Source organism: Phoca vitulina, unplaced genomic scaffold, assembly GCF_004348235.1.
Source record: "Phoca vitulina isolate PV1807 unplaced genomic scaffold, GSC_HSeal_1.0 scaffold21, whole genome shotgun sequence".
NCBI classification, from domain to species: Eukaryota; Metazoa; Chordata; class Mammalia; order Carnivora; family Phocidae; genus Phoca; species Phoca vitulina.
In genome coordinates, this window is record NW_022589724.1 from 11,423,378 (window position 1) to 11,443,183 (window position 19,806).

Consider the following 19,806-nt stretch of genomic DNA (forward strand, 5'->3'; position numbering starts at 1 on the left):
CCGGTAGTTTTCCTCTGTACACCATGTATAATGACAGAGTGTTTTTCCAAACATTCCACTGGAGAAGATTGTATAAGTATAAAAGGGACTTGCCTGACTGCTGACTTCATACTTCTTTTTAATATGTCCAGGAGAAGCACGGGGTACTATACTTTCCTCTGCTGCTGAGAATGTTGAGCTAAAAGCTAATAAGATTAATAAGAAAACATGAGAAAACCATATTAGTGTGTGGTACATATTGCCCATAAGTAGATTCTACCTAAATACTATGGTCAATGTTCTAGTTCTCAGAGTAGGTAAAGTCACATGTATTTTGTTTTAGGAATAGTAAAAAAGAGAGTATATAGATGGATGGGATACATCATTAAATCCCAGACTCTCAGAAAGAAACTGGGAAGTTATCAAGTTCAACGTTGCCAAAGTAAGAATCTTTGAGTCATTGTCATCAAAAAGGCCTCAAAAGACCAGACACCCAAATCCACTGAAAATAGTGATATTCAGAATTGAAGCTACCACGAGACAAACACAGGTCTCCAACACGTGGGATTACATAAGAAATGAAGTGTATCTTTCTTACTGGAGCAATCTGTGATGGATCTGGTACCACTGGTGGCTGTAGTTCCATGAAAGGGACAAGATAAGCAGAAGGACTTTCCTGAATTGGGTTGGTAGTAGTCTCGAGGACATGGATAACAGGGCATTAATCCAGAACGAGAGAATTCTCCTACTGGACAAGGTACTGCAAAGGTAAAAAATCATTTGTGAGTCCAAAACAACATAGTTTACTTTTAAAAGAAGTGCATTAACCCTCGCTTGTAAGAAAGCTACTGAATTGCTAATATATTCTCTTGCACATATTTAATACCCATACTATCTTATCACCCAGATAAACATTCTGCTGTTTCCTTCCTCTCTTAACAACACCCATTAACTCAATAAAAATTTGAATTGATCATGTAATACTGTATTCTGATTTTTCCACTTTACATTATATCCTCAGCATTTCACAAATTGTTAAATAACATGGTGTTTAATAAAAGAAAAATATTGCATGCCATTGACAGGACATAATTGAGACACATTTCCTCTACTATTGGACATTTAGGTTGTTTCTATTTGTTAGCTATTATAAATAATGCTGACATGAAATTTTCTGCATAAACCTCTGATTCTTTCCTAGGGATAACCGTTGAATTTGAACAGCTGAATTTGAGTAGTTGAATCTATAGGTCTAAAGATAATGGAAAATTTAAAGCCAATAATATATAATGTCAAATCATCAAAAAAATATGGTTCTAACTTATAGCCCCATTAGTAATGTATGGAATTGCTCTTACTGCATACTCATTACTGATAATGATCATTTAAATACTTTTTTCAATTTGAAAGTGAAAATGGAATTGCACTGTTATTTTAACTTGCATTTCAATGATAAATTAAGTTCATGTTTGTCAGAAAATTGTATTTCTTCTGTGTTGTTGTCTCTTCTGTATAGGGAAGAGGGCCTTTTTTTTTTTTTTAACTTTTAAACCTTTTAATGTCATTTTGTGTTAGACATGCTTTTTATAAACAACATCCAGTTGAATACTGTGATTTAACCAAATCTGAAATTCTCTTGCTAATAATTGGTAGAATATTAACCAAACAAGAAATAGCTTCAAACATAACATGAACCTGCATTTGCTTTGATAAATTTTGGTTGCTTTTGGCAGAACTACAGTGGGGCAGACCAGTCATGACTCAATCTTTGGGTTGGGATTTTAGATTGTGACCCAAAGATGAATTCAGCATGTTCTTTTCCTTGTATGAACTGGTCTCATCTGCATGAGCCCTTAAACCATTATGAACAGAGAAAAACCACTAAAACTATTAAGACTTGTCTGCGTAAATTTAAATAGAAGACAGAACACAAAGAAGTAGCTATTTGGGAATCTCAGCATATTTATCACGTAGGCTTTGGATTTTTGTTAATAAAAATTAGTATGGCAGATATGATTAGCAATGTGGTTGAAAAATTTAGAAACGCACTCGAGGCTCAATGGGGCAGGATACTCCAAGTAATGGCATCTCTTTTTTTGGTATGACCATAACCATTAAATAAACAATAAGGCATTTGTGGTAATCTCAAGATGTTTAGATCAAAGTGTTTAAGCAGAAACAGCCATTCATGTCTTTTGTAAAAGTGCTCTTTTATATCACTGACAAAAAGTCAGGAGTCAAACCAAGAGATGGCAGAAGATATCATAGATATTAATGCTTGTACCTCTGAAACAAATAATACATTATATGTTAAGGAAAAAAAAAAGAAGATAGCAGAAAGGGAAAAATGAAGGGGGGGAATCAGAGGGGGAGACGAACTATGAGAGACTCTGGACTCTGAGAAACAAACTGAGGGTTCCAAAGGGGAGGGGGTGGGGGGATGGGCTAGCCTGGTGATGGGTATCAAAGAGGGCACGCATTGAATGGAGCACTGGGTGTTATACGCAAGCAATGAATCATGGAACACTACATCAAAAACTAATGATGTAATGTATGGTGATTAACATAACATAATAAAATAAAAAAACAACAACAAAAAAGAAAAACAGATTTCTTCTGGCTACATCTGTTATATTAAAACTTTAAACTATAAGTATCTTGGTCAAACAAGATACTCGTTATAGCAAAAATATTTGTTATATTAAAACTTTTTTAAAAACATTTTTTAAAGGATTTTATTTATTTGAGAGAGAGAGAGCATGCACAAGCCGGGGGGGGGGGGGGGGAGGCAGAGGGTGAATGGGAAGCAGACTCCCCACTGAGCAGGGAGCCCTAAATGGGGCTTGATCCCAGGACCCCAAGATCATGATCTGAGCCAAAGGCAGACTCTTAACCAACTGAGCCACCCAGGAGCCCCTAAAACTTTAAATTATAAGTATCTTTGGTTCACCAGCAATAAATTAATCTATTCTTTGTTGCTAGATCTCAGAGTTCTAGACAGGGTTTTGCACAAACATATTATAAGGTTGCTGAGTTTATTCTTTTAAAGAAAGAAAGAAAGAAAGAAAGAAAGAAAGAAAGAAAGAAAGAAAGAAAGAAAGAAAGAAAGAAAGAAAGTTGCTGAGTTTAAAATGGGTTTTCTGAATCTTAAGTTTCAAAAAATGATTACCTATTTGGAAAAGGTAACTCCAAACAGCTAATTAAAGTAGTTAACTGGAAGCATAGATCTTCCACTGGTAAAGGTATAAAACTTTGGTTTGAGAAAATATCTATGAGTGTGTGTGATAAGGTAAAAATACAAATTGTGTCAGTGAAACCAAGATGCTATGATGAATTAAACTCTTTTGCACATACAATTTTTTCGGCACAATCTTACCCTCAAAAAGAAGACTATGCCCCTAGAAACTGACAGAATGCCAAAAATTATACTAATACGTAATAATAAAATCTTAAGATTAAAAATCAGCAAATTGGTTAATGAACACGTTGTTGTGACGTCTATACTTTGTTTTTTGACATAGAAAATGTAAATTTTCATGTGAAAATTAGCTTAAATTATATTCCAAGGGCAGACAGTTGTCATCAGAAATATATTTTCCAGGAGTGGACAATCAATACTTAATGTATTATTTACACATATAGTAAATATACATATACACATATAGCATATGTATGTGTAAATATAACATACATACATAATAATAGCATTATCTGTAGTATATAATACAGTATTAAATACACACACATGCACATATACAGAGGCAGTTCCTGATGGTCTAACTTCCTAAGAAGAGAGGGGAGAAAGTTTCATTTTGAATCTTGACCAAAGAAACTATGGTTTCTGAGTCAATAAAAATGGGACAAAATCCTTTTAACTTCTCCTACTCGAGAGAGAAAGAGAGAGAGAGAAAGAGAGAGAAATCTAAGTATACCAAAAGTGATATTAAAATAGAATTAAAAATAGAGCCTTGAAATGACCAGGAAAAATGTAATCTCACATGTCTGTTCCCGGACAGTGTTAAAGATAACATACAGAGCCCTGGAGCCAAGTGAATTTTGCCTTTTAAATGAGTTTCCTAAGACAAATTGAAAGGTCAGAGACTCTCATCCTAAGTCTCCTTTTAACTTCATCCTATAGGGTTAGGGTAAGAAATGTCATCCTGGCTCAGCAATCATCTTTCCTTTTCCTACAGGACAATGTGTAAACAACACCATCACCAAAAAATCATTTGTGGGACTTATTCTTCAGATAAAAGTCATTTTTAAAAAATGAAAAATTTCTAGGGCACCAGGGTGGCTCAGTTGTTAAGCATCTGACTCTTGACTTCAGCTCAGGTCATAATCTCAGGGTCATGAGATCGAGCCCCGCACTGGGATCCGCACTCAGCGGGGAGTCTGCTTGAGATTCTCTCTCTCTCTCCCCCTGCCCCTGCTCTCTCTCTCAAATAAATAAATTAATTAATAATTAAATAAAATGAAACAAAATATTTCAGACTCTTGAGTTTGTAACCACAGACCCACAGATATTTAATATCTTAAGTAGTGATAAAAGATGAAATGCATGAAATAAATATTACTTTAATATAGAAATATACTTAAATATAGTAGCTGTGTTGATTATATTTTAAGTTCAACATGCTAAACAATGCAAAAAGTGATACTTTAGTAAAAAGTGAGGTAAACCATAAACATACATATAAAAATAAATCACTACAGAAAGAAAAACTAAGGAAGGAAGGAAGTTTAAAACTAAGAAAAATTTTAAAAAATAAATAAAACTAAGAAAAATATATATAAGGGACTGTTTTAGAAATCATACACATGTAAGTTTAAAGTAAGATGGTGTTTATTTACCACCACAGGGGAGAGTGCTGAGTGTTGCTGTTCCCAACTCACTCATGACAAGAAAATGTGGTTAAACTTGTGCTGGGAATATATTAGGAGAAATACAGCAGTTACCAGAAGTTTAGAGACTTTCTGGGAATCATAATGACTTAATTGGAATAATTTGGTATTAAACAAACCTCAAGGCTTATTTGGGAAGCTAAAGGGAAAAATCGCCAATTTTGAATTTGTTTTACTGTAAAAATCCTAGTTACTTTTGTGGTTGGAGGGAGAGAAAGAGAAAGAGAATTTTCACTGCAGACCTTCTTCCAAAATTCATCTGTATATTGACAAAATAAGAGTCTCTAGTAGATCTATTTCAGCCATAATGTGGAGCCTTATTTGCCTTTTAATAAAAAAAAAAAAACCCTCAATGCTGGTATTACACAACAGACATGGTTTATGAGTTTCAATCAGGTCCTAGTTAATTCTCTTCTCTTCAGTGAAACATCAAGTTAATGAATACTGCTTGCCCAATTCCTCAGGTCTAACAGACTTGTATCTACTGTGATCCTACTACATTGAGATAATTTAAACAGATGGAGTATATAAAAACCTGTAATTATAGTAGGCTTCCCCATTTTCTCCCTGCCTCACTAATTTATGAGGACTACATCTCCCAAGATGCAAGGCTGGACACGCCCCTCCCAGCGCCATACAAAAATGTCCTATGTACATAGTTGTTTTCTGGGAATTTGCTTCTAACTGGATGCAGAGATATATATGACTGGGGTACAATGAGGCTGTGTGTGTGTGTGTGTGTGTGTGTGTGCGCGTGCACGCGCGCGCGCAGCTTGAAAGAAATGGAGAGCAAACAGATTGGTCTCTTAAAAACATTGCTATTCAATAAGGGAACAGTTTTTTAATTTTCAGATGGCCATAGACCTTAGATTTTTAAATAAGGGTGTAGAAAAAGGGGAGGATATATAATTTTTTAAAAAGTCATGTTTCAGCCAGCATGTTTGTTCTGTTCCCAGTGATATAGCAGAGGTAGGCCAACAACTTTTTATTTTTAATCGAGTTCCATTGACTTTGCAAAGTACGTGGAGTTTGGAGTTCCTGGCAGCAGGATGACCTTGACTCTTAGTTTCACGGCCATTTTAAGTTTTCATCTTTTTGTTTTGTTTACATCTTCTAGCCTTTACCGTGCTGGAAAACTGTACTTGGTAGGGATGTTAGAAATATTTGAAAATTGAAACTCTAATCTTTTTATGTTTATTGTGGTTTTCAACATATGGTCTCTGGACCAAGTAGAAGCAGCATCCCTGGCAAACTAGTTGGAAATGTAAATTCTCAGGCCCCACACCAGACCTGCTGACTTAAAAACTTGAGGGCTGGGGCCAGCAATCTATGTTTTTAAGCCCTTCATGCTGACATTTGAGATCTGAAATTAGTCGTACTCAATTTTTCCTGTTACTTTAAGAATCACTGGGGGCAAGGTGGGGGCACTTAAAAAGAAAACCAGACAAGTTAAGTCAGAATGTCTGGGAGCCAAGATTGGGCTTCACTATTTTAAAAATGCTGAGGTAAATGTGCAGATAATTCCAAAGTGCAGCCAGAGTGGATAACCACTCACAAAAACCTGCAAACTGTAGGAAATGAAATATCATAATTCATAAAATGTCTTTTTAGAGTTTCAAGGAACATGAGACAGGACCTCACTTTAGAAAGGAAGAAACGAAGTTCCTAGATGAGATGCGTTTCTACCATATAATGAAGCCACATGTTCATTAATGTTGAATACTAGCACCAAGTCTTGTACTTTTTTTGTGTGTTCCTAAAGGCACCAGCACAGTGTTTATATTGAGAGTGTTTATACTTAAGCATTGACTGGCTGAATACATGGAAACTCTCCATGAAGAGACAGTTATTTACATTCTTTGCATACAGTAGACATATGGTTTTGCTGAAAATAGTCCACTCCTCCATGCATAGAATCTATGGGGTTTGAAGAAATATCAGTGTCTAAGGCTTTGATAACCTCCACAAGCAGAAATATTCACGGCTCCTCTTTTCACAGTGGAAGTATTTTCTGGACATGAGACACAACTCCGGGAACCAAATGCTGGCTGATAACTGCCCAGGGGACACGATTCACAAATCTCAAGCCCATTTGATGAGTAGGTGCCTTGTTTGCACTGAGCTGAAAAGAAAAATGTAATATGGTTAAGAATGATGACATTAAGCTATACAAAACACAAAGTACTCCAAGCATATAGACGGTAGTTTCAGACTGCTTCATGCTTCTCTGCGCTAATAAGCTTTAGACTGATTTCCGGTTACTTTCTTTATTACCTGGCATAGCCACAGAGAAAGTACCAATAAATGGTTTTTGAGTGAAGTCAGAAATCTCATCTCAGAAAGGTGTTGTGACAAGAACAAGTTGTGCAGAGGGGAACTTGTTCTTGTCTAAGTTCTCAGCTTGTACTCAATTCTCTGGAGTAACAGAAACAAAACCTCAAATTGGGCGAGAGCCTCGTAAGTACACTGGCACCTTTGTTTCTCTACGAATTGGCCCTCTTATGTCCCCCTATCTGCAGACCCCATCGGGGGGCTGGTGGAGTAGAAAGTAAAAGTAGTCTTAGCATGAGGCCCAGGGAGATTAAGCAACTTTCTAAGATTCATAGCAATGGTTCTGTGGGAGAGCAGGACTAGGGCCAGAATCCTCAACCCCTAGTGCACAATCCTTTTCTTCTGCTCTTGTTCTCCAAATGATGCTCATTGTCAGCATTTTTAGCGCACTTCTAATCACCTAGTAGAGCTCTCCAGTTTCTATGTGTCATTGAACAATCACACCTGCATTTGTAACAACAGCAAGGGGCACAGTTCTGAAATTTCTTCTTTTAGGTGTATCTTTTTTTTTTAAAGTTTGTTTGTTTGTTTGTTTATTTATTAAAGTCATCTCTGCACCCAACATGGGGCTCAAAATCATGACCCCAAGATGAAGAGTCCCTGCTCTACTGACTGAGACAGCCAGGAGCCCCTTAGGTGTATCTTATTGTAACTTTAATCGTGAAAGAAAATGTTTCCATCAGAAATGTTTATTGAGAATGATAATAAAATGTTTTGAAAATATGGAGTATTTTAGTAGCAAGAATACATGCATATTAGTAACCTATAGTTATTAATTTCCAAGTAAATGGAGAATTGATCTCATTGTATCAAATATTATTCTAACAAAATGCAAACTCATGATTGCTAAAGTGTTATGAAAGTCCTTTCCACCAATTAATTTGAGATTCGATAAAAAAATCTGAGTTAACTGATAAATGCAGATTAGAATTGGGGCACCTGGGTGGCGCAGTCAGTTAAGCATCTGACTCTTGATTTCCACTCAGGTCATGAAATCGGGGTCCTGGGATCGAGCCCCGGGTCAGGCTCCATGCTCAGCGTGGAGTCTGCTTGAGGTTCTCTCTCTCCCTCTGCCCCTCCCACTTGTGCTCTCTCTCTCTCAAATAAATAAATAAATCTTTTTAAAAAATGTGGATTAGAATTATTGACAATGGAGTTTGACTTAGAGCAACAGAATGTTCCAAAGGGAAAAAAAACAGACTTCTTTAAAGTGAGGGAAACATTAAGGTAACAATTTAAAATTAAAAGAAAAAAATAAATCAATGAAATTGCTTGTAGTAATGCTCTTATTTCATCCTATTTGCCATTTAGACTTCATACGTGAAGGTAAAATTCAGGCTTCTGGTCAAAATGTGCACTAGGCCATTACCTTTGCATTCCGAGATGCTTCTTGAATGGAGATACTCAGTATATGTCCCAGCTGGACAGAGTTTGCACTCCAGTTGCCCTTCTTCATCCTGATAGAATCCGCGCAAGCAGCTTTCACAGATAGAACGTTCCAGAGAATAAAAGGTTCCCAAAGGGCAATTGACTGAAAAGAAAACCAACAGGAAACACTGAAACCAGTAAACTATAGAAACGGAACACATTTAGGTTCCTTTTTCCTAAGGCATGAAAATAATAAAGCATGCTTCCAAGTACTAGTCTTACTGTCAGAGGTTTACTCACAAGATAAACCTTCCAGAAATGTATTCCTAGAAACAAACGGTAAGATTTTTTTTAAGAAAATGAAAATTCTTATTGCCCAAGCTTAGGGCTTGTGTGATAGGAGCCTTAAAGTGTGGGTTAAACCAGATCATCCTGGGAAACATATAGCTAACAAAGAAAAGGCTGCTGTAAGGAAAGAATAAAACATGAACACTTAGGTTAATCTGAGGTTTCAAGATATGAAAAACTGTTTCTTAGCTGTTCCTCCAAATGGTTCCCTTATGAAACTGACTGCTGGTCTGTTACAGCATCATTTCTAGAAACAAAACCAAGCAAAAGTTGTGAGTCTAAACCAGGTGAGTTAAGCAGACCCTCATCTCTGCTTACAGGAAATACTGTCCACTAAAGGTAAGGCTGAGACATCCTTGGACTCAAGGGTCCCGAGGAAACAGGCCAATTTGAGGACCTTCCTTCCTTGGAGATTGGGTCTGCTACTTGGCAGGCTTGAAGTGACTCAGGATTTCTGAGACCAAAGTGGAATGTTAAGCCCATGGAAAGACTGCTAGCAAAGTGAGTATTTGTATAGAGAGGATACTTGAAATTAGCACCTAGATGATTCTGATGATAAAGTGTGTAAGAATTATGTGGGAACTTACTAAAGATTCAGATTCCAAGGCTCTGCCCCCCCAAGTGTCGGATGTATTAGTTCTGGGATGGGGCCCTAGTCAAGATGCACTCTGATAGGCCCTTCAGGGGATGCTGACACAGGTGGTCTGAAGACCATACTGAGAAACGCAGAACACCGATCAAGGGGATTCTTAATTTTTACTCACAACGTAGGGAGGAAACAAGAACAGGTTCAGAATGACCATTTTAAGGTGCTTTTGTTGGGCTGAATTTATCACCCAAGTAAGTGAGCTCTGGGAATATCAATAAGAACTGTTGAGGAAGGTTTTCCAAGCAAGGGGAAAGACCCCATGCCTCCAGAGAGGTAAACACCAGACTCACATACAGAGTTTGGTTAGAGGAGTCTCCCCTATCTATAAACAATGACTTACTTGGGAAACAGGCTGGAATTGATCCAGATTGTGGTAGTCTGGATTAAAAGTTAAGGGGCTGTGGGTAAGGAGAATGAGGAGTGGCTGTTTAATGGTTATTGGGGGTCTCCTTTGGAGGTGATGAAAATATTTTGGTGGTGGTGATGGCTGAACAGCATCGTGAATGTGCTAAATGCCACTGAACATACACTTTAAAATGGTTGATTTTATGCCATGTGAATTTGGCACTGGCTACCTGGGTGGAAATCTCAGCTACACCACTTACTGTCTTAATAGATAAGACTTCCTGAGTAAGTTCCCAGCCTCTCTGGCTTCAGTTTTGCCATCTGTAAAATGTGCTTACTAGTAATAGCACTTCACAGAGTTGCTAAACAGAATTAAACACGAGAGGTGCTCAGCCAGCCTACGGAAGTGGTCAAAAAGTATTAGTCATTATTATTGGAGATGCTGCTAAAAGTTGTGAGCTCTAAAGATCTAGAAATAAAACTAAGATCTGAGTCCCTTACCTGAAATAGTTTTCTTGTCCTGAACAATGGTGGTTTACTTAGATTCCTGAGACAAAATAATAATAAGAACAACCACACAACAATTGCAAAATGTTTCATTTCAATACCCTTGTATAGTTGTAAAGCGGCTCTACTCATCTCATTTGACCCACTATGAGCCAGATATTTTTTTATTGCAGCAAAAAGTCTTACCACACATACGCCCTCTCAGCACCGAGCCTGGTCTGCAGAAAAGGAAAGCCTTTTCTGTCTCTAACGAATTGCTGTCGGCTACCAGAATTTCAGATGAAAGCTGAAAGGAATACATGGGCTCCTGACTGAGGGTCCTTTCCAGTTGATTTGTGATGGTTTCCAAAGTCTTAATGAGTCGTTGCTGATTTTCCAGCTCAAGGGTATCATTTCTTTCATCGGGTAATGGCACACTAGCTGAGATAAAAACAAGACGAAATAAAACATAACACACACACATGGTGTTTCAGGAAACCATTTGTAGTTAGTTTTGTTTTGTTTTTTACCAAAAAGAAATGGCGTATTAAAAATCTTCCGGGAAAAATAAACTCACACTCAACCACTACTTACTGAGCAACTAGTATATGGATAATATTAAGAACAATGCAATTTGTTTTAATCCTTCTCTCATTTGCTGGATCTACATCACCTTTTTGTGAAGCTCTTCCTTACAGCATGTTAAATTTCTGTAAATTCTTGCTTTTTAAAAACATGCCTTAGTTCGTCATGCCAAGATGAGTACAAAGCAGGATGCCTGTTGCTGCGAGAATCATAAAATACATCTGTGATATTAAATTGCAAAAAATGACAAAACTTAGGTGATTGTGCTCTCCCTAATTTTCAGTTCCAGGATTATTTCCTAAGAATGATAACACATGGAAAATTTGCAAAATAGGTTTCCCACCAAGAATTTCACATAATATTGTCTTTTCAAACAGTCTATCCTTACCTGTGATGTTAAAAATTAACTTAATTTTGTGGTTAGATAATGGGGCACTTCTTCTAATTCGTGAAGATCTGGCTTTGCCGACACCTGTGGGTGTTTCTTGCATGGAGTCCAAGAAATCATCGTAAGAGTAATCCAGCCTATTAGCTGCACCCCAACCACCAGGTCCTGGACAGTTGGGGCAGAGAAACAAGATTCTACAGTTGCCTTTTTATCCGCATTTAGGTTTGAATGTTAAGCCACAAGTCAAATTGCCCCTATTTCTTCAATTGTCCATAATGTACTGCATATGGGGATGCACCTAGAATCTCATTTATTTCTCATCTATAATCTTATATTGTAATTTTTAGGCACTTCATTTTAGATCTAGATTACCAATGAATTGCACAAGAAGAAAGAAAAGTCCCTTTGGAGCTACCTGGGCATTTAAGCCATTCTTACCTTTGAGTTAATAGTTAATTACCTTAGCTTTAGAGGTAAATAGGATGTGGGTGCAGAATTTTAATCAATTCCTACTTCCCTTCAGGGTTTGCTCCATTCTTTTTTAAAAATTTTAATATCAGCTTTATAAACTTAATGCAAATGAACAGGTTTCCTTTTATGAAGATTATTCAGGATACTGCATTATATTTTAAAGGTGGGGGCAGGGGTGCCTGGGTGGTGCAGTCAGTTAAGCAAAGGACTCTTGGTTTCAGCTCAGGTTGTGATCTCAGGGTCGTGGGATCAATCCCCACATCGTGGGCTCCATGCTCAGCATAGAGTCTGCTTGAGATTCTCTCTCCTTCTCCCTCTGCCCTTCCCACTTGTGCTCACTCTCTCTCTCTAAAATAAATAAATAAATTTTAAAGGTGGGGACAGTTTCTGAAGGTAGCATGTAAGTTAAATGTGTATGTAACCAGGCTAGAGTATATAACACGGATATGTGAGATTCTTTAGATGCCCCAGTGCCATTGTGACCACCCACATGGATTCAGATTGTAGCTTCTGGATGTAGGGTATAAGGGTGTACAATTCTAGTCAAGTTACTTTCCTCTCTCTCAGCCTCAGTTTCTTCATTTATAAGTTGAGGTCATTCTTCTGACCTCACAGGTTTGGGAGATAACTGAGACAATATATATAAACCATTCAGCTCAGCATTTGACTCATTCTAAAACCTCAGTAAATGATATTAATATTGGTCTGGGTATATTGTTGTTGCGTGATTATGTGCTTTAAATATCAAATTGTATTTATACAGGCCTGTCCACCTATGTAAGTGGTTTAAGATTTTTAAATGAAATTTAGAGTTTTAAATAAAATAAGCTCTTAAAAATTTTTTTTGTCTAATTTATGTCTTTGGCCATTAAAATTACCTAAGATAAATATTTTTGTTTTTCACTTAAACATCTTTCCCACAAGCATTATGTAGCCATTATAAAAAAACAGATGAGCGGGGCAGAGCAAGATGGCAGAGGAGTAGGAGACCTGGGTTTCGTCTGGTCCCAGGAATTCAGCTGGATAGGGATCAAACCATTCTGAACACCTACGAACTCAACAGGAGATCGAAGAAAAGAATAGCAACAACTCTCTGAACAGAAAAGCGACCACTTTCTGGAAGGCAGGATGTGGGGATAAGTGAATCCGAGGCGATATTCGGGAGGATAGACGGTGGGGGAGGGGCCTCCATCGGCCACTTCTGGCAAGTGATAGAGCCGCGGAGCACAAAATCGGAACTTTTAGAAGTCGGCTCCGCTGAGGGACGTCACTCCAGTGGCTAAGCAGGGGGTGAACCCTTGCGGGACAGTGTGGTCTCAGGACCCTCGGGATCACAGAAAGACCGGGGGTGCCCGAGTGCAGCAGAGCTCCCAGATATCGGAGCGGGGAAGCCGGCTGCAGAGACGGAGCCGAGGGGCGGGCTCTCAGCTCGGGGTTGCCATAAACCGTGATCTGCGGCACAGTCGGGCCACTGCTCCTCCAGCAGGGACCCAACAAGCGGCAGATCCAGGGAGACTCCCCTTCCTTCCCCCGGAGGAGCGGCGCGGGAGCGCACCGCGGGGATCTGCTGGGTTTGGAGACTCCACATGGGGTCAGGTGCCAGATAGAAAGGCGCGGTCACAGGCCGGGTGAGCACGGAGTGCGGCCGGAGACTGGGGAGACGGGAGTGACTGACGGCTTTTCTCTGGGGGCGCACTGAGGAGCGGGCCCCGAGTTCTCAGCTCCTCTGGGGCGGATATTGGGAGCCCGCCATTTTCACTCTCGGCCTCCAAAGCAGCACGGAAAACTTGCAGGGAACAAAAGCTCCCGAGAGCAAACCCCAGCCGATTACTTAGCCTGGACCGGCAAGGGCGGGGCAATCCCGCCTCCGGCAAAGACTTTTGGAAACCACGGCAACAGGCCCCTCTCCCAGAAGATCAGCGAGAACAGCCAGCCAAGACCAAGTTTACCGATCAATGAGAACGGCAGAACTCCAGCGCTAGGGGAATACTGCACATAGAATTCATGGCTTTTTTACCATGATTCTTTAGTCTTTCAAAGTTAATTTTTTTTAACTTTTTTTTTTTTGAATTTTTCTTTTTCCCTTTTTCAACCAACATCTTATCAATCCCTTTTTTAAAACACATTTTTATTTTTCATTTTTAGAGTCATATTCTATCCCTTCATAGTAGTTACCCATATTTTTGGCATATATATATAAGTTGTTCTCTCTTTAAAATTTTGAGATAGTTTCTTCTAACAGACCAAAATATACCCTAAATCTCTAGTGTATGGTTTTTTTCTACTCCCCTGCCTGATCACATTCTCTCCTTTTTTCTTTTTTTTTAACCTCTTCTTTCTTTTTTCAAACAACTTATCAATTCCTTTTATAAAATTTTTTATAATTTTCATCTTTACAGTCATATTCCATCCCTTCATCATATCAACCCTTATTTTTGTACATATATAAGCTTTTCTTTCTTTAAAATTTTGGGAGGCACTTTCTTCTAACAGACCAAAATACACCCAAAATCTAGTGTGTGGCACTGATCTATGCACCAGCCTGATCATATTTGATCATATTCTGTTTTTTTTTTTGTTTTGTTCTGTTTTTGTTTGTTTTTATCTTTATCTTTTTCTTTTTTTTTTTTTCTTTTTCTTTTTTCTCTCTTTCCCTTTCTTTTCCCCCTGCTTCAGGTCTTTTCTGATTTGTTTAGAGTATATTTTCTTGGGACGTTGTTACCCTGTTAGCATTTTGTTCTCTCATTCATCTATTCTCCTCTGGACAAAATGACAAGACGGAAAAAATCACCTCAACAAAAAGAACAAGAGGTAGTACCGACTGCCAGGGACCTACTCATTACAGACATTAGTATGATGTCAGATTTAGAGTTCAGAATCATCACTTTAAAGATACTAGCTGGGCTTGAAAAAAGCATGGAAGTTATTAGAGAAACCTTTTTGGAGAAGTAAAAGAACTAAAATCTAACCAAGTCGAAATCAAAAAGGCTATTAATGAGGTGCAATCAAATATGGGGGCACTAACTGCTAGGATAAATGAGGCAGAAGAGAGAATCAGTGAGATAGAAGACAAAATGATGGAAAATAAAGAAGCTGAGGAAAAGAGAGATAAACAACTACTGGATCACGAGGGCAGAAATAAACGATACCATAAGACGAAACAATATTAGAATAATTGGGATCCCAGAAGAAGAGAGAGAGGGGCAGAAGGTATATTGGAGCAAATTATAGCAGAGAACTTCCCTAATTTGGGGAAAGAAACAGGCATCAAAATTCAGGAAGCACAGATAACCCCTCTCAAAATCAATAAAAATAGGTCAACACCACCCCAACATCTAATAGTAAAACTTACGAGTCTCAGAGACAAAGAGAAAATTCTGAAAGCAGCTCGGGAGAAGAGATATGTAACCTACAATGGTAGAAACATTAGATTGGCAACAGACCTATCCACAGAGACCTGGCAGGCCAGAAAGGACTGTCAGGATATATTCAGAGCACTAAATGAGAAAAATATGCAGCCAAGAATACTATATCCAGCTAGGCTGTCATTGAAAATAGAAGGAGAGATAAAAAGCTTCCAGGACAAACAAAAACTAAAGGAATTTGCAAACACGAAACCAGCCCTACAAGGAATATTGAAAGGGGTCCTCTAAGCAAAGAGAGAGCCTAAAAGCAACATAGACCAGAAAGGAACACAGACAATATACAGTAACAGTCACCTTACAGGCAATACAATGGCACTAAATTCATATCTTTCAATAGTTACCCTGAATGTAAATGGGCTAAATGCCCCAATCAAAAGACACAGGCTATCAGATTGGATTAAAAAACAAGACCCATCGATATGCTGTCTGCAAGAGACTCATTTTAGACCCAAAGACACCCCCAGATTGAAAGTGAGGGGGTGGAAAACCATTTACCATGCTAATGGACACCAAAAGAAAGCTGGGGTGGCAATCCTTATATCAGACAAATTAGATTTTAAACCAAAGACTGTAATAAGAGATGAGGAAGGACACTATATCCTACTTAAAGGGTCTATCCAACAAGAAGATCTAAGAATTGTAAATATCTATGCCCCTAACATGGGGGCAGCCAATTATATAAGGCAATTAATAACAAAAGCAAAGAAACACATCGACAACAATACAATAATAGTGGGGGACTTTAACACCCCCCTCACTGAAATGGACAGATCGTCTAAGCAAAAGATCAACAAGGAAATAAAGACTTTAAATGACACACTGGACCAAATGGACTTCACAGACATATTCAGAACATTCCATCCCAAAGCAACGGAATACACATTCTTCTCTAGTGCCCATGGAACATTCTCCAGAATAGATCACATCCTAGGTCATAAATCAGGTCTCAACTGGTACCAAAAGATTGGGATCATTCCCTGCATATTTTCAGATCACAATGCTTTGAAACTAGAACTCAATCACAAGAGGAAAGTCTGAAAGAAATCAAATACATGGAGGCTAAAGAGCATCCTACTAAAGAATGAATGGGTCAACCAGGAAATTAAAGAAGAATTAAAAAAATTCATGGAAACCAATGAAAATGAAAACACAACTATTCAAAATCTTTGGGATGCAGCAAAGGCAGTCCTAAGAGGAAAGTATATAGCAATACAAGCCTTTCTCAAGAAACAAGAAAGGTCTCAAGTACACAACCCTACACCTAAAGGAGCTGGAGAAAGAACAGCAAATAAAGCCTAAACCCAGCAGGAGAAGAGAAATCATAAAGATCAGAGCAGAAATCAATGAAATAGAAACTAAAAGAACAGTAGAACAGATCAACGAAACTAGGAGCTGGTTCTTTGAAAGAATTAACAAGATTGATAAACCCCTGGCCAGACTTATCAAAAAGAAAGGAGAAATGACCCAAATCAACAAAATCATGAATGAAAGAGGAGGGATCACAACCAACACCAAAGAAATACAAACAATGATAAGAACATATTATGAGCAACTCTATGCCAGCAAATTAGATAACCTGGAAGAAATGGATGCATTCCTAGAGATGTATCAACTACCAAAACTGAACCAGGAAGAAATAGAAAACTTGAACAGACCTATAACCACTAAGGAAATTGAAGCAGTCATCAAAAATCTCCCAACAAACAAAAGCCCAGGGCCAGATGGCTTCCCAGGGGAATTCTATCAAACATTTAAAGAAGAATTAATACCTATTCTTCTGAAACTGTTCCAAAAAATAAAAATGGAAGGAAAACTTCCAAACTCGTTTTACGAGGCCACCATTACCTTGATCCCAAAACCAGACAAAGACCCCATCAAAAAGGAGAATTACAGACCAATATCCCTGATGAACATGGATGCAAAAATTCTCACCAAAATACTAGCCAATAGGATCCAACAGTACATTAAAAGGATTATTCACCACGACCAAGTGGGATTTATCCCTGGGCTGCAAGGTTGGTTCAACATTTGCAAATCAATCAACGTGATACAATACATTAACAAAAGAAAGAACAAGAATCATATGATCCTCTCAATAGATGCAGAAAAAGCATTTGACAAAGTACAGCATCCTTTCTTGATCAAAACTCTTCAGAGTATAGGGATAGAGGGTATATACCTCAATATCATAAAAGCCATCTATGAAAAACCTACAGCGAATATCATTCTCAATGGGGAAAAACTGAGAGCTTTCCCCCTAAGGTCAGGAATGCGGCAGGGATGTCCACTATCACCACTGCTATTCAACATAGTATTAGAAGTCCTAGCCACAGCAATCAGATGACAAAAAGAAATCAAAGGCATCCAAATCGGCAAAGAAGAAGTCAAACTCTCCCTCTTTGCAGATGATATGATACTTTATGTGGAAAACCCAAAAGACTCCACCCCAAAACTGCTAGAATTCATACAGGAATTCAGTAAAGTGGCAGGATACAAAATCAATGCACAGAAATCAGTGGCATTCCTATACACCAACAACAAGACAGAAGAAAGAGAAATTAAGGAGTCGATCCCATTTACAATTGCACCCAAAACCTTAAGATACCTAGGAATAAATCTAACCAAAGAGACAAAGGATCTGTACTCAGAAAACTATAAAATACTCATGAAAGAAATTGAGGAAGACACAAAGAAATGGAAAAACGTTCCATGCTCATGGATTGGAAGAACAAATATTGTGAAGATGTCAATGCTACCTAGAGCAATCTACATATTCAATGCAATCCCCATCAAAATACCATCCACTTTTTTCAAAGAAATGGAACAAATAATCCTAAAATTTGTATGGAACCAGAAAAGATCCCGAATAGCCAGAGGAATGTTGAAAAAGAAAAGCAAAGTTGGCGGCATCACAATTCCGGACTTCCAGCTCTATTACAAAGCTGTCATCATCAAGACAGTATGGTACTGACACAAAAACAGACACATAGATCAATGGAACAGAATAGAGAGCCCAGAAATGGACCCTCAACTCTATGGTCAACTAATCTTCGACAAAGCAGGAAAGAATGTCCAACGGAAAAAAGACAGTCTCTTCCAATGGACTCTGAAAAACAAACTGAGGGTTCTAGAGGGGAGGGGGTTGGGAGGATGGGTTAGCCTGGTGATGGGTATTGAGGAGGGCACGTTCTGCATGGAGCACTGGGTGTTATGCACAAACAATGAATCATGGAACACTATATCTAAAACTAATGATGTAATGTATGGGGATTAACATAACAATAAAAAAATTAAAAAAAAAAAAAGACAGTCTCTTCAACAAATGGTGTTGGGAAAATTGGACAGCCACATGCAGAAGAATGAAACTGGACCATTTCCTTACACCACACACAAAAATAGACTCCAAATGGTTGAAAGACCTCAATGTGAGACAGGAGTCCATCAAAATCCTAAAGGAGAACACAGGCAGCAACCTCTTCGACCTCAGCCGCAGCAACTTCTTCCTAGAAACATCACCAAAGGCAAGGGAAGCAAGGGCAAAAATGAACTATTGGGACTTCATCAAGATAAAAAACTTTTGCACAGCAAAAGAAACAGTCAACAAAACCAAAAGACAGCCGACAGAATGGGAGAAGATATTTGCAAATGACATGTCAGATAAGGGGCTAGTATCCAAAATCTATAAAGAACTTACCAAATTCAACACCCAAAGAACAAATGATCCAATCAAGAAATGGGCAGAAGACATGAACAGACATTTTTCCAAAGAAGACATCCAAATGGCCAACAGACACATGAAAAAGTGCTCAACATCGCTCAGCATCAGGGAAATCCAAATCAAAACCTCAATGAGATACCACCTCACACCAGTCAAAATGGCTAAAATTAACATGTCAGGAAATGACAGATGTTGGCGGGGATGCAGAGAAAGGGGAACCCTCCTACACTGCTGGTGGGAATGCAAGCTGGTGCAGCCACTCTGGAAAACAGTATGGAGGTTCCTCAAAAAGTTGAAAATAGAGCTACCATACGATCCAGGAACTGCACTACTGGGTATTTACCCCAAAGACACAAATGTAGGGATCTGAAGGGGTACGTGCACCCCGATGTTTATAGCAGCAATGTCCACAATAGCCAAACTGTGGAAAGAGCCAAGATGTCCATCGACAGATGAATGGATAAAGAAGAGGTGGTATATATATACAATGGAATATTATGCAGCCATCAAAAGGAATGAGATCTTGCCATTTGCAACGACGTGGATGGAACTGGAGGGTATTATGCTGAGCGAAATAAGTCAAACAGAGAAAGACATGTATCATATGACCTCACTGATATGAGGAATTCTTAATCTCAGGAAACAAACTGAGGGTTGCTGGAGTGGGGGGTGGGGGGGGGGGGGATGGGGTGACTGGGTGATAGACACTGGGGAGGGTATGTGCTCTGGTAAGCACTGTGAATTGTACAAGACTGTCGAATCTCAGATCTGTACCTCTAAAACAAATAATGCAATATATGTTAAGAAA

At 38.5% G+C, this 19,806-nt stretch overlaps 1 protein-coding gene across 1 annotated transcript in view; it reads right to left on the reverse strand.

Moving 5' to 3' along the window:
* The window catches only part of SVEP1 (sushi, von Willebrand factor type A, EGF and pentraxin domain containing 1), a 192,768-nt gene that overhangs the window by 81,169 nt on the left and 91,793 nt on the right, over positions 1 to 19,806 (reverse strand). Inside the window, exons 15-20 of the mRNA XM_032418406.1 lie at positions 11,385 to 11,549; positions 10,619 to 10,852; positions 8,585 to 8,746; positions 6,845 to 7,006; positions 578 to 739; positions 94 to 185 (exon numbers count right to left, since the gene is read on the reverse strand). Of these exons, the coding sequence (XP_032274297.1) occupies positions 94 to 185; positions 578 to 739; positions 6,845 to 7,006; positions 8,585 to 8,746; positions 10,619 to 10,852; positions 11,385 to 11,549 (977 nt within the window). The remainder of the gene's footprint in view (positions 1 to 93; positions 186 to 577; positions 740 to 6,844; positions 7,007 to 8,584; positions 8,747 to 10,618; positions 10,853 to 11,384; positions 11,550 to 19,806) is intronic.